This window comes from Lepisma saccharinum, chromosome 27, assembly GCF_977018435.1.
Source record: "Lepisma saccharinum chromosome 27, izLepSacc3.1, whole genome shotgun sequence".
NCBI classification, from domain to species: Eukaryota; Metazoa; Arthropoda; class Insecta; order Zygentoma; family Lepismatidae; genus Lepisma; species Lepisma saccharinum.
This window is the reverse complement of record NC_139255.1, coordinates 50,698,718-50,713,989: the sequence shown is the minus strand read 5'-3', so window position 1 is coordinate 50,713,989 and position 15,272 is coordinate 50,698,718. Positions and strand designations below refer to the sequence as shown.

The window sequence follows — 15,272 nt, the reverse complement described above, 5'->3', positions numbered from 1 at the left end:
CCTGGTATCATACCCGAGACAACGACGTTGCGCCAACTGCCAGTATCCTCTTTCATTTGTAGGGACAGGCACACGTGAGCTTAAGCAGTTCGATGCGTCTGTTTGCTAGTTCTATATTACAGGCCCGTACTCAGAGGAGGAGCCATGGGGGCCATGGCCCGTCCATCGAGTCATGAAATTTTTAAATATGAACCTATAAAATGTTACGAAAATGACGATTTTTTAAACTTGTAAAAATTTCAATTTTGTCCTTGCATAAATGAATGTGTTTGTTGCGTTGAGAGGCAGTCTCCAGAAGGAGACATAATTACGGGAGTAAAATGACAAAAAGTCGGGGGCAATTGGCCCCAGGTCCCCCGGATCTGGCCCCTTCCTCAAAAAATTCCTGGCTACGGGCCTATTATATAAGCAAACTCAGCTAAATTAGTATCATTCCTTACCAGCATTATTTACCAAATCTCTATACTGGGATGGATTCTCAATTTCAGGATCCCTTACCGAATCTCTATTACGGGTTTCATTATCGATTCTCGATTCCAGGATTCGTTACCGATTCTCGTTTCAAGAATTTGTTACCGAATCTCGATTTCGGGATTCGTTACCCAACGTGAAATGTTTACCAGTATTGAAGGATGTTCAGTTTAGAGATAGAATCAATTTATATAATGAAGAACGTCAGCGCCATCTGTTATTGCTTACGTGAAACAGAGAATACACAGCGTGAATATACTTGAAACTGTAAATTGTGTAAAAAAGCTTTATTCTTAATTGATAATTTAACACACACACACCTCCGCACTGCAAGCATAATGAAAATACTTACTAGTTTATTTATTGTTTTAGGAATGGTGCGAGGCAGATAAACCTGTCCCAAAGTTGTGAATACCCGACGACCACTTAGAGAACTTAACAAGTTCGAAATTATTCCAACGATTCTGCGACGTGGCACTCAACAGGCGAAACGATTGTCGGATGTTCCGGTGGATCGTTTTATGGTGAAAGTCGTAAAGGAAAAAAAAAGGCAGTGCCCAGGTGGAATATTTTAACCCTTTGTCTGAACCTCCATCAAGTCGTAAACAGCGAATCGTGGATTTTACCACCGGTGCGCCGTGGCCATCAAAGGGTGCAACTTGAAAGGGAGATACCCGGAAATGGGTCCATTCTGGGAATTAAAGTTAGGAGGAAATTGAAGTGTTTACGTCCTCACCGTACCGTATATATATATTCAATGTTGTGGCCAGTTTGATACATTCGGTCCGTCCTTATGTGAGTATGTACTGTATCTTTTCACTTGAGCTCACTTTTTTTTTAGAACGCTCGTGATTGGTTGCTTCGTTTAGGCCAATCATTTTATCTGTTTCGAAAATAACTTTCTTGTCTGAAATTTTCGATTCAAATTGCTATTCGCCAACGTTCTTGGCGGAGTTATCACGCTACGACGCCAGATGTCCCGGATTCGAATCCTAGGTTGGGCATGACGATGTGATGAAAATGAGAGAGTAACATCGCAGAAAAGCTCAGATTTGTTACTGAAAAATGAACCGGAAAGGCTCGTATTCGGATCAAAACGAGTGCAACAGTTGCAGAAAAGCTTGCATTGTTGCTGAACATCCCAGGCTGGATATGGATGTTCTTTGTGAGTGTCCCTTCATCAATATCATCGCTCATCCTCATATTCGCGATTAGCGAAAAGTGACAGAAAAGCGAATTAAATAAACCAAATCAATCATAAGCGATTGTTTCCTTGGAAACGTCTGTAACTTTAAATGACGAAATAAGTACCATAGAACGGGAAAATATGTAAAATAACTTAAGTATGTAACTTCCAAAAGGGGATAATGTTAGTTGATAATTCGCACTCTCGTTCCATTTATATGTCTTCAACAAATTAAAAAAGGGTGTCTCAAAAATATGGAATTTTTTAAAATCGTAACTTGGCAACACTGCAACGAATGTGGTGCCACGTAACGTACAAAACATGGAGTAGGTGCGATGTCATTCAGTTATCATGGAGCAGTGGAGTGGTGCACAGCGTGTTATAAGAATAAGGACCCATAATGCCCTGCTCTCCATCCAGTCACTTTGTTGCTGTGTAACTGCACTTTATTCAGTATACGCGGGTTTTCAAGGGACCAATATAGGAAAGATTGCTTATTGACGAAGCAATTGAGATGGAAATGGGCCTCTTCTGACATCCACAAACAAATCAGCATTGAGACAGTAGTTTTTCCAAACGGTAGCCATCTTACTGACGTCATCGTCAAAACATGAAGGCCATATTGTGAATGAATCACTAACTATTCATCTCCAGGAATACACTGGCTTCGAAGTTCATCTTCTTCTTGTATTTTCCATTTCAAAATATCCAATATTTTTGATACACCCTATACTTACCAAAACCATAATGAATATAATTATGTACCGATAAAAATATTTTATATTTAACAAGTATCCGACATTTTTTTGGCAAGTAAATGACAGTTTATTTCTCAGGCATCACCGTTCTGTTTTCACTTGTAGAAGCCAGCAAGCTTTCCGTGCGGTTCGAGCTTTCCGCCTGCAGCAGAGCAAGAAAAGGGGGGGGGGAGTAGAGTCTGTTGAGAGGTAAAGAAATAATGCTGTGAAAGACGCTTTCATTTGCGCAGAATTGTCCCATGTGCCTCTTGCCATGATTGCAATGCCACAACCAGGGTAGTGCAATTACGCGTAAAAACATCCGTAAATACGTATAAAACGTAAGAAACTAGAATCAAACATAAAAATTAAAAGATATATGTTTTTTGCGATGGCTATTCTTATGTATGGCAGTGGTAGTACACAACGAAAAAAGGCTTTTAAAAAAATTTTCCTTAACAATTTGTACGTGCTCTTACATTGGAATTTCACGAACAGCCTTATCCACATTTACATCATAATTAGCCTATGTAAGTGCATGAAAAAGGAATTTGAAAGCTGTTATAATCTTTAGAATGTAATATTCTGACCAAGGCAGAAATTTATTTTATTATAAAACATAAACTAAACGTAATGTTTCAACCTTCTAGAAAGGTCTTCTTCAGGCTTTGCACCAAGTAAAAATGTAACAAGGTACAAAACAGGACGATATATATACACACAAACATGACTCCCCTCCAGACTATTAGAAAGTTGTTCTGGAACATTCTAGCAGGTGGCTTTCCCTTGTCAACTGTACTTTCACCTAAAAGGCTAAACATATTTTCTTCCATCTAGAATGTGGTTGGACTCTTTATCTCACGCTCTTTTTCCTTCATTCTTCTTCCTTCTTCTCTCTTCTTTCTCTCTTGTCCTTTCACTCTTTCTAACACCTTCTTCCATTCTTTGTTTATCTTCAGTCCCCCATTCCAGTTTATTGTGTCTTCTTCACCTTTCTTCTCTATTTCCTTGGCCTCCTTCCATTTTCTCACTAGCATTCTCTTCTCCCTTCTGCTTAGTCTCATCCCACTCTATATCATGTCCTGTTTCTCTCGTGTGTTTAAATGTCGCATTTCTCTCTCTCTCTTAAGTCGTACATCATCCCTATGTTGTTTCAACCTGTCTTTCAGCCTCTTTCTCGTTTCTCCTATGTACACGCTCTGACATTCTTTACATTTCACTTCGTAGATAATCCCTTCCTCTTCCTCTTCTCTGTCTTCCTTTTTCTTGTTTGCATTCTTAGCTATTCTTAAGATGCTTATCCCTCCCTTCCTGTAAGTTTTAATGCCCGCTTTCCTAAGCACTTTGCATATCTTTTCTGTGGTCTTCCCCATACTCCTTACTCCAAACCTTCTCTCTTTTTCTTTCTCTTCCAATTCCCACCTGCCACTTTTCTTCCTTCTTCTGTTTATGTCCAGTCTATCCTCCTTCTCATAGCCATTCTTTTCCAGCTGTTTCCATAGGCTATTTATTTTGCCTTCTTTTTCACATTCTTTCGTCCTGTGTTGTACCTTGTTACATTTGTACTTGGTACAGAGTCTGAAGAAAACCTTGCTAGAAGGTTGAAACGTTACGTTTAGTTTATGTTTTATAATAAAATAAATTTCTGCTTTGGTCAGCATATTGAGTTTTTCATATCATGGAAACAAGGCTTAATGGTGTTGTAATAATTTTGTGCTGAAACATGTAAGAAAATTAATGCTTAAAATGTAATGTTATTAAAGTTGATTTTATATTACTAATGTACGAAATAAATTTTACATCTTCTTAAAGAACTACAAGGTGACTACTCACCGGGAAATCCTGGAATTCTACGTGAATTTTTAGTTCGGGAATTCTGAGTGATTTTTTCTCCGTAGACGTGAATGATTGCAACTTTCATTAATCCAAATCCTATTTTGAAGTAATTCATATTTATAAATGCCCTGAGACAAGTTTTTAGCAGTTTAGTTCTTGTTATTTTTATCGAGAAAGGAAAAGAAATCTGCGTGGAAAGTAAAACAGAATTCTCTCAATCCGTTTGCTTTGTTGGTGTCCTTTGCAAAACAATCTATGTGACAGACCGAAGTTTATTGGGATATGTTGAATTTGATAGGTAAATTTGAGTTTGAAATTCTTGTATAACCAACAATTTTTCCCAGTATGCGAAATGGCAAATGTAAACTTCATACCTTAAATTGAATACTTTAAATACACATACCGTTTAATGGAATTGAATCAGAATTTTTGGATACATTGGAATCACAAAAACCCTTTGTATTGTTAATATATTTTGTGTGTATGTGTGTCGGTGGCAGAGGCGCCTCGTGAACGCATGCGGTGCTTGCTGCGCATGCATCAATTGTGGGGAAAAAAGGACAGCTTGCTCTGCGACGACATTGATGAACATTTCTACATTCTAATTTCTTCATATAGGAGAAGTATTTATTTTACACGAGAGCGCTCAACTAAGATTATATTACATTTCTTGGATCTGAAGTGAAAGAAAGTAATAATTCTTTTCCCACAATTGATGCATGCGTCACTTCAGATCCAAGAAATGTAATATAAGCTTAGTTCAGAGCTCTCGTGTAAAATAAATACTTCTCCTATATGAAGAAATTAGAATGTAGAAATGCTCATGAATAACGTCGGAGTCCTTTTCTCACAATTGACGCATGCGCAGCATGCACCGCATGCGTTCACGAGACGCCTCTGCGCGAAGTAAATTACTCTTATTTTACGTATTAAACGTAAGGAGTACATTACCTTGACAACCCTGGCCAATACCACGCACGAGTCAAGTGACGAGAGATGTTTCCCACTGTACGAACGCGACAGACCAAGCCTTCTGCCTCACTCACTCCCTTCTTTGTGGCCTTCCCACGACGCCACAGTACTGATGCTCGTTCTGCAGTTCACATGATGTGAAAGCGTTCTTTCATAAACGCTGCTGTGGCATTTCTCATTTTTATGAGCATCAAAAAGATTATAATTTGAGACAGCTTTTGTGACGAAGTGGTTGACTATCCACCACACTGGTGTTAAAACAACACAGACAGTGTTCCCAGAAGGTCCAGACCATATTTGTGGTCAGCGCTTTACCTTAGTGTTGTATTCTTGGTACCACTGAGGTTAAACGTTGGTCAAAAAGGTCGCTTTAACACCAGGTTTTTTCCAGTGCATTGGCTTACGATCTCAAATGCTATTTTTTAAATTACTACCAAAGTGAAAATATGCCTTCGAATTTGGTATTTTTTTAATTTGGCGACTAAGGTTTGAACTACGTGTGGAAATTCAGTTTTGAACACTTGATATTTTGCATGCACGTCATGTTCTGCAGAGAATGGTACCCTCCCTCAATTCAAAATTTCTTAAAGTGGTTTTCATTGTTGTCCATTTCCATCTGTGCTATTCATACAACCGCTTTATGTTTGTGAGATGGAGACTGATTGTTGCTCATTGTTGTTTTCAGATATTCAAGCCACAGATTCCTACAAGGATGGGTGTGTCTACAATATTATGCTTCATAGTCCTTTGTATAAGTGTAAGTACCTATTTATTTATACAAATAAAAGTTTTCCAGACCATGAACACTGAAGATATTGAAAAGCCTTGCCAGAGTACTCTAGAGCTCAGTATCATGCCATAGTAACAGCTGGATAATTATGAAAAGTGCGTATATGAATCCATTCAGGTAATTGGTTCACTATATCCTAAGTTCACTAAACCTTACCTTAAGCTGAATCAAGGTTAGTAGTGACCAGGGTTAATAAAAATCCTGATTTTTATTTAAAAAATCATTTTTTCTGATTTATTTTATTCAAATCGATTTTTTTTTTAAAAAAAAAACATGCTTAATATTGCTTTCATGGTTTTTGGCACCATGCACATAGAAAGGATTTGTCTAGTAAATGTCCCTGTAAAATATTTGAACAGTTTGATTAAAGCAAATAAAAAATATACGTAAACATACATTTTTCTCTAATAATTCTCATCGCCGCGAATATCTTACAAAGCAACAATGAACAAACAATAAGTGCAATTTACAATGTAATTTGGTGATAAAATCACTTTTCTGCTTCTTTTATGGTATGACCTTATTAAGATTTACCAAGGGCTGGGCATCTCATGACTACATACGTTCTTATAATAGATTTCGGCTTAGAAATACACATAAAATATTACTGAGGTACATATTTAGTGATCATATTGTTTCACCATTCAGATCAAAATATAAAATAACTTATGTTGTTCTGTTACAGACAATAAAATGACATATTCCAAATGTATTGCTGTCCAAGGTTACTTGAAATTCAATGTTCAATAGTTAATTTCAAATGATTTTCTGCAAACCAAAATTTATGATTGGATTATTTCTTATATTGTTAATGCTTCATTTCGACTATACGAATATCTAAAGTCATACTGCGCCATCTGTGTTTTTTATATCAGCTCTTCATTCATTCTCCCATCGTCGCGATTCGCCCGAGAGGTAGAAAGGGGACATTAAATGACTGAAATAGAAAGACCCATTGAACTGTAATGATATTAAACTCCTAACACTGTAATCACAGCTCCAACACCATAAAGAGTTCTTACAGTTCCAAGTACCCATAAATTCTAATGGGTTCTATTTGGTTTCGCTGCAGGACCGGAACATTTTTTCTCGCACAATTTAAATTCGGTCCAAGTTGCGTATTGTTTCATTGAAGAAAGGTTCCTGGACCGAATTTAAATTCATCTGGTAAAAAGGTTCCTGGACCGAATTGAAATACTTTACAGATAAGAAGGTTCTTTACGGTTCCGAACCCATTTACGCTTCCTATTTTCTCTCCTGGACCGGAATTGAATTTATTTAAAATCCCTGGACCTTTAACAACCCTGGTACAGACAACTCTAGAATTAGCAATTCCCGACCTTAGCGGAGTGGTTATCACAGGGCGCTACGACGACAGGGGTCCCGGGTTCGAATCTCAACCTGAGCTTGGGTGTTCTTTCTGAATGCCTCCTCATGAATTCCATCATATCATCACGCATCCTCATCCTTTACCTAGATTAGCCAAAAGTGGCGGAACATCGAGGTAATATAAGCCAAATCAATCAGTCATATTCACGGCTAGCCAAAAGATGCAGAAAAGAGAGTTGAAATATGCCAAATCAATCAGTCATCTTCTCTATTAGCCAAAAGTGGAAGGAAATCGAGGTAATATAAGCCAAATCATTCAATCATCTTCTCTATTAGCCAAAAGTGGAAAGAAATCGATGTAAAATAAGCCAAATCAATCAATCATCTTCTCTATTAGCCAAAAGTTGAAGGAAATCGAGGTAAAATAAGCTAAATCAATCAATCATCTTCATTATTAGCCAAAAGTAGAAGGAAATCAAGGTAGAATAAGCCAAATCAATCAGTCATCTTCTCTATTAGCCAAACGTGGAAGGAAATTGAGGTAAAATAAGCCAAACCAATCAATCATCTTATCTATTAGCCAAAAGTGAAAGGAAATTGAGGTAAAATATGCCAAATCAATCAATCATCTTCTCTATTAGCCAAAAGTGGAAAGAAATCGCTGTAAAATAAGCCAAATCGATCAATCATCTTCTCTATTAGCCAAAAGTGGAAGGAAATCGAGGAAAAATAAGCCAAATCAATCAATCATCTTCACCACTAGCCAAAGCGGCAGACAATCGAGGTAAAATAAGCCAAATCAATCAATCATCTTGACCATTAGCCAAAAGTGGAAGGAAATCGAATTAAACTAAGCCAAATCAATCAGTCATCTTCTCTATTAGCCAAAAGTGGAAGGAAAGCGCTGTAAAATAAGCCAAATCAATCAATCATCTTCACCACTAGCCAAAGCGGCAGAAAATCGAGGTAAAATAAGCCACATCAACCAATCATCTTCTGCATTAGCCAAAAGTGGAAGAAAATAGAAGTAAAATAAACCAAATCAATCAATCATCTTCACGAATAAGCCAAATCAATCAATCAATCATAGAATTGGTTTCTTCTGTAGGTTTGCACCGCCGTAAGGGTACCGAACCAGAATGAGTGCAAGGAGACGATGACTAAGGCAGAGTCCAACAAGAGGATGGCCGAATTGTCAAGCATCTTGGGTTCGAGCTTCTTCGCCATCTTGAAGGACGCCGTGGATGCTTCCAAGGGCTCCAACAGCTCGGTCGTCTACATCCGCGGTGTTCCCATCAACCTCATCACCTTCATCTCCGGATTCTTCTCTGGGATCACCAAAGGGAAGACGATGGTAACGAACACGCAGTTCCAGATGCTGATGCAGCAGTCGGAAGTAGAGCAGGCGGACTACATCTCGCTTCTGGACTTCCCAGAGGAAACTTCCAACTACCAGACCGTGGCTTACAGCGTCGACGAGCTGTACGGAAGGATCATCAACTCAGGCGGCTCCTCCGATACGATCCTCGCGTTTCTGATTGGCCAGAAGGGTCCGCAGCCGCGCAAGGGATTTCTGGGAGACCTCTTCGACTTTATAGTCTACATCCTCGCCGGACCTGAAAGCCCCGACTACCAAGACGACGATGCCACAATAGAGTCCATCCTGTCCACGATGCTCAACGGTTTCACTGAAGGGATCTTGTCCGGTATTAAAGGCCGTGATGACGATCTTAGCCCGGCTGGGGCTTCTGTAGAGTACGAGGTTGTATCTTTCAACCCTACAGGGTACAGGATGAGTCGCCTGCTCAAGTATGTCCTCACGCTGGTGACAAAGTTCTCCCTCATGATCAACGAGCAGACCGAGGAGAGCGAAGTGGTTCTCTTCTTGGGTGACGCAGCGGCCTGTCCCATGGAAGGCTCCCAGAATGCACCCGTCGTGTACCAGGTCGTGGATAACATTGAAGACAGCCTTACGGAGATTAACCTGACCGCAGCCGTCACCGAGAAGCTTCAAATGATGCTCTCGCAGCTTCAAGACGTAACCGGACCTCTGTACCGGCTTCTCAGCTCGCTTCCCGCGTTACCTGAGTAACACCTGTCATGTTCCTTTCTACCTCGCAATAATCCAGCGTGCTGAAGAGAGAAGCTACGGAAACCAACCAACAATACAGCCTCTGTTATTATTAACAACAATACTGTATTGATAAACTCGCAATAAATATGGTTTCTAACAATGATTTTCATTATCGCCAATCTACCACAACAGCACTGTTGTATGTTCGCTGTAAGAACGAATGAATTAATTAAAATTTTGGAGTGCATTGGCAATTATGGCCATTTTCATCCTTCAAATTGGAGGAAAAATTTCCTTATCTAAAACCCTTACCTTAAAGCAGTGATGTGCCGTTGTCTACACGTAATTCTAAAGTGCATTAAAATTAATTTTCAAGGCTTTCATGAAAGGAAAGTGACATTTTTAACTATATTGGTTTCTAACGAAATTAAAATAACCCTATTTACAACAAAATTTCTCTTCCCTTCTATTACCAACTATGGAAGAAGATAAATAGTATGCAAAAAACAACAACAGATGGCAGTCGTGAGGCAAAACTGGTATTTTTCCCATAAAACACTAGAATATTTCCTATATTAGGTTTCTTCCTAGGTGAGAAATTGTTCGAATTTGGAAGAAATAGTACGAAAAGTTCTCCTCGCGCATCAGCAACTGATACGCAGTATATATTTTTTTTAATTCCACGGCGCCCTTTGCTAAGTTATCACCTTTCGCCATATTGTTTACATAGATTACGTAATCTACGTGTATAAAATAGTCTACGTGTAGAATGTAGACTATCGTTGTTTACGCGTAGACGCACATCACTGCCTTAAAGTTAAGAAAGGGGTATAAAGAGCCCCTTGAGAGAGGATAATAAAGCAAGTTGTAAATAGACCTGCACATTGAAAACGGTGTGGATACTCTATAAATAAGTTCCTCAGAAACATGTAAGAAGCCCGCTCTTCCCAAAAAGCTAAAAGTATATGTCAAAAACACTGTCATTTCCTCGGAACATCAGTGGCGGCGATTTGGTTCTAAAACTGGGGGCAAGGACAGCTTACTTTCCCTTGGTAGATAAGGTTTAGCATAGTAAGAGGGCAAAAGTGGCAGAAAGTGGGGGGTAACCGCCCCCCCTAATCGCCGCGACTGCCAAAATGGATGATAAACAGTTAGGAAGATTAAAAATTGATCTGGGGAATGTAAGAAATCAATGCAAACAAATGCACGTGGCTTGCATGTGCGTTTCAAAAGTGGATCAAGGGGGATACTACCCCCTCTGAAAAACAAGTGATGAAAAATAAATGTTATTCCCTTTTGAATCAAAATAAAGCATTTCCCTCCGTGGGGGGCTTTCCCCTTGGGAAAAAATGTTGTTTCTCTCCATGAAAAAGGTTTGTTTGCGCACCTTTCCTTGAAAATAATTCTGGGTACGCCAATAGTGGCTTGTAAAAAATCCTACTCGTTGTTCTGATGGAAATTGTGCAGGAATCTTGCCCGTAGGCAGTGAGCCTGTGGGACTGGAGATCACCAAATAATGTCCCCACATTTTTAAAATTATATTTTAGAAATAAAATCCACACGTTTAAACAAACAACTGTCCTGAGTAAGTTACTGTTCATAATTGAGGAATAGGTGTTAATATGGGGCCCTACTGATAATATGGAAGCCCTCAATATCTGAAGAACACTCTGCTGCACTCTAGTGGTGAAAGTTGTCACTTGTTTATTAGTTCGCCTTAAAGGATATAGGAAAGGTCTCAATTGTCGCACAACACTTTAGCAACCTTGTGTTCTGACGTCACGAGAGAAGCTTTTTAATTTTAGGCTAGATGCCTACGTTGTTAGGCTAGCTAGGTTTAGCCTAAATAATAATTTTCGAGCGTATTTATGCTAATAGAACCTAACCTAACCTCGTAGGCATTCCTTGTCCGACGTCAGAACAAAAGATAGCAACAGTGTTGTGCGACAAGGCAGACTCGACATGAATGCTGCAATCGTCATTTGTGTAATGGCGAGTGTTCGAGAAGCACTTGTGTCTTTCATTTATTTTCAAACCTTACGAAAGGTATACAAAACCTCGTTTGTTCAGCTTTTGGTGATCTACAGGAACCAGACGCATGGTGGGGCTACATCCATGTCCGAAATTTTGTGAAAATAAAAATTTTCAGTTGAAAGCAACAAAGAACTCGGAAATGACAAAGGTGATTAATTCAAACATTCCTTAATGTGAAACCCGTTAACAATTTTGTTTTTGGAAACTTTTAAAACCAAGGTTAAAAATGATAAAAACGAAATGTTTTAATTGTGTATGTTGCAAAATTTGCAGTATGAAGTTTCGGTAACGTAGGGTGCCTTTTCGACCAGTTCCACTTACGACAATGTTGTTTCAAGGGTACACAATGTGGAAGACTGGTTGACATTTCGATGATGTCACCCCTTACATGCTTCACCTCTAGCGCCATTGTTACTTACATATATTACAATATTGTGGACGATTTTTTCACAACGCCACTGTATCATGAGTACATGATTGATAGATTCTTTTAGTTTATTTTACTTGCTTTTCTGCCCCTGTTTACTAATCGCGAAAATGAGGATGGATGGTCGTGAGATGAGATGCATGCATGGACAATCACAAACATATGCAGACGACACAACACGAATCTCACAGAGGATTATACAGGCTGCGAGTTCAGAGTGTACAAAGTATGAATATATGAAGCCATATGTTGAATTAAGATCTCGTTAGTATTTAGTGTAGTGTAGTATTTACATTCCTTTATTCAACGAATTTTTCTGTACAAAGACACTAATGTATTGTTGACAGTTACTTGTGTAGTGCATTAGGACGTACACCTGCGATTACCTCAGATCTTAATAATAAGGGCTTAGTTCTTAATAATAAGGGATAGCTAGACCCTACTACATGCAATACTTTTAGAACTATTACCAAATCTAAGGACCTCTTTAGGAAATTAATATAATACAGATATATTTACATTGAAACGTATTGAAAAACACTTGCACTTGAACAGCAACATGCTTTTTTCTCACAGCTTCACGAAATGTCTCCCAAAATGTAATTCTAGAATTCGCTGTGCCATCTATGGAGCAAAACGGCAACTGTGAGAAATGCCTGGCCACTGTAATTTCCTTCCGCGATTCTCCCATCTGGGACAATAACCATTAGGAGACTGCGTTGAGGGTCGAATGTTATGCAAATGGATGACGCTGCACAGCGGCGGCCATGACTGAAAAGGGAGGCCATTAAATCCAACCTGTTCGGCAAGCTCGCATAAGCCTGGATATTCAATCAGCATTCGCGAAATGACGGGAGATACAATTTGCATTGGGTTCTTGCAGTTCGCTTTTCTCCTCGTGCTAAATTGCTGTAGGTAATTCGCCGCTGCATTTTTTCGTCTCTCTGTCTCTTGGGGTTTTATTCTTTCAAGTGAACGACTCATTTATAAGCACTAAACCCGCTGAGAGAAAAAAATAGGAGTCGTTAATATGACAGCCATGAGGTATGACCCTGTTAAAATATGCTTGTGTTTGTGGACATATCGCATAATGGTGCAGTGGATCCGAAAGCCGAGTTGTGACGAAGTTTCCACCACGGCTGTATATGGCGTCTGGATGGGAAGCAACGAGGGTCAATTCGAACAATATTTGTTCCTGGGATCTAGGGAACATTTACTCCAGGGTTGGCTAAATCTGAATTATTTATAAAAGACACAAATCAAACTTTTATTGTTTTAAACGTGGTTTAAATGTTTTAAACAGTGTTTTAATGAAGGAAAACATATTTTAAACCAACAAGACTTATTTTAATGGTTGATAAGAATCATCCAAGGGACGACTATTTAAATTGTTGAGTTTGAATTGTTGTTTTAAGTCCACTTTATGCACAGATTGGCTAATTGGGACTGGACCTACAGTTTAAATTGTGAGCCAAACACCTATGAAATGCGCCTCCACCGGGTATCGAACCCTGGACCCCTTGATTACAAGGCCACGACGTTTACACTACGGCACCGGGGAAGAACCAGGAAGGACTGTGTTTTACAAAAGTAAACACTTCACTAACTTCTTAAAATACCTTTTTACGTTGCTTGTAAATCTCGCATGTAGGCTGTTCGAGAAGGTTCAACTAATCCACGGTTGCCAGGCCTCACTCAATTCCCATGGAGCTACTGTCTTCTGAAGTATGACATAGATCACCCCCCTCCGGAAATCGATCCCGGTCTTCCGCATAGCAGTCGGACGCTTTACCGACTATACCACCACTGCCAAAACGTTTGGTAACGCTTTTCTCTCCTTAAGACCACATTTCTCCACTCCTTTCTCCGCAGCGACGTTGGTTCGCAGTGTTGCAACCTGGAGGGAGCGGAATGGTCTGAGGATTTTCAACGAAATTTGTGTTCGCTATTCCTGGGCTGTTTTCTACCTGTCGGAATACAGAACTTCAGTTCACCTTTTGCCAACGACCCTTTTCCTTCTTTTAAAACTTGAACTCCCCGATGGCGCAATCTTAGCGTCGTTGCCTTGTAATCAAGGGATCCCGGGTTCGTTTCCCGGTGGAGGCACATAGTGGTTCGGATCCCACTTTAAACTGTACGTCCAGTCCCGATTAGCCTTACTGTGAATAAAGTGGACTTACAACAACAACAAATCAATCCAATCCAATTCTTTTAAAACTTGACAAACCATGCATTTAGATACTCCCGTGGCGACGCTTGTGGACTCGACAACATTATACTTAAGTTTATGTAACTCCTTCTGATTTCGCAAGTATGTTGTAACATTTCAAAATATGCAGCCAAGAGTAAAGAGCAAGAACATTTCAATTCTTAAAAAAAGAACACAGGCAAGCGTGTTATCAGATTGCCTTCTCGTAGTGATTGTTGTACGATAAACAAAATAACCCCCACCCCACTCGGCTTTAAAAAAAACCAGGCCACTGCTCGATGTCGCATTCAGAAAATGAAGTCATTCGCCGAGTAGTTTATCTTCGTTGTAAGCATTAACGCGCGTTTACTACAGTTTACGATCCGCGAACCGCTCGCAGTTTCAAAGACCGGATTAAATCAAATGAACCACTGATAAACTGATATGAGCCGGCACCGACAATCTACACAGTAAAAATAGTTTGTCATATTTGTTTTAGCTTAATTTTGCTGAGTTGGCACCACTCAAGGCCATACTATTACGTAGAAGAGTGGTGGGGAGGATGACGTAATAGGAAGTGCTCCGCAGCGATCTGCGCATATCTAGACTTAACTTGTCAGGCTATACTGACCTATATTTTGTTTTGTCAGGCAACATATTAGAAACTAGAAAAATAAAACGGTCATTTCCGTTTTGCCAGAGCTTATTTAGCGCAGATTTGTGAAGATCTGTATTATACGGTTGAGAGGTTATCATGGACGTTGTAAAGGACGCTTTTTGGATGCCTCTTCTGATGAATCCCTTAGAGATATCCATTTAAACAAAAAGTCTACCTGTTCTGAGTTCCACGAATCAAAGAATTCTTGCAAAGAAATTGGCAAAAGTGGAACGAATTGGAAGGGACGAGAGGGGGAAAAAGAATCATTTCCAAATCGAAATTTGAGCAAAGGAGTATGACGGAAGGTACCAGGCCATCTCTCTTGTTTTTTTACTCTCTCTCCCCCCCATTTTTCCCCTTGGGAATTCCGGACAAGTTCTCTGCTCGCGGTTGGAAGATTCAATGAACCGTTAATAATTTATTCCAAAGGGAACTTCCTGGCCAAAAGTAAAAGACAAGAGACAATATATATTTTGTCTTTTTTCCCGGTCTCCTAAGGAAAAATAGAGGACCGCCATTCTGTTTTTCTTTGCGGTCTAGCAACCACCAAAATTTCCCCCACTTTTCCCT

General features: G+C 39.5%; 1 protein-coding gene across 1 annotated transcript; it reads left to right on the top strand.

Annotated features, from left to right (window-relative positions):
• Positions 1–1,259: 1,259 nt before the first annotated feature.
• Positions 1,260–9,555, top strand: LOC145979996 (uncharacterized). Its single transcript, XM_083112942.1, has 3 exons — positions 1,260–1,266; positions 5,888–5,959; positions 8,430–9,555. The coding sequence occupies exons 2-3, from the start codon at positions 5,915–5,917 to the stop codon at positions 9,411–9,413; spliced, it is 1,029 nt and encodes a 342-aa protein (XP_082969068.1). The 5' UTR covers positions 1,260–1,266; positions 5,888–5,914; the 3' UTR covers positions 9,414–9,555.
• Positions 9,556–15,272: the final 5,717 nt, after the last annotated feature.

What these genes read in the sequence shown, in the direction of transcription:
- LOC145979996 (XM_083112942.1), top strand. Translation starts at nt 5,915, where the DNA reads ATGGGTGTGTCTACAATATTATGCTTCATAGTCCTTTGTATAAGT. An exon ending in TCATAGTCCTTTGTATAAGT is followed by an intron (nt 5,960 to 8,429) that starts GTAAGTACCTAT and finishes TTTCTTCTGTAG; the next exon opens with GTTTGCACCGCCGTAAGGGT.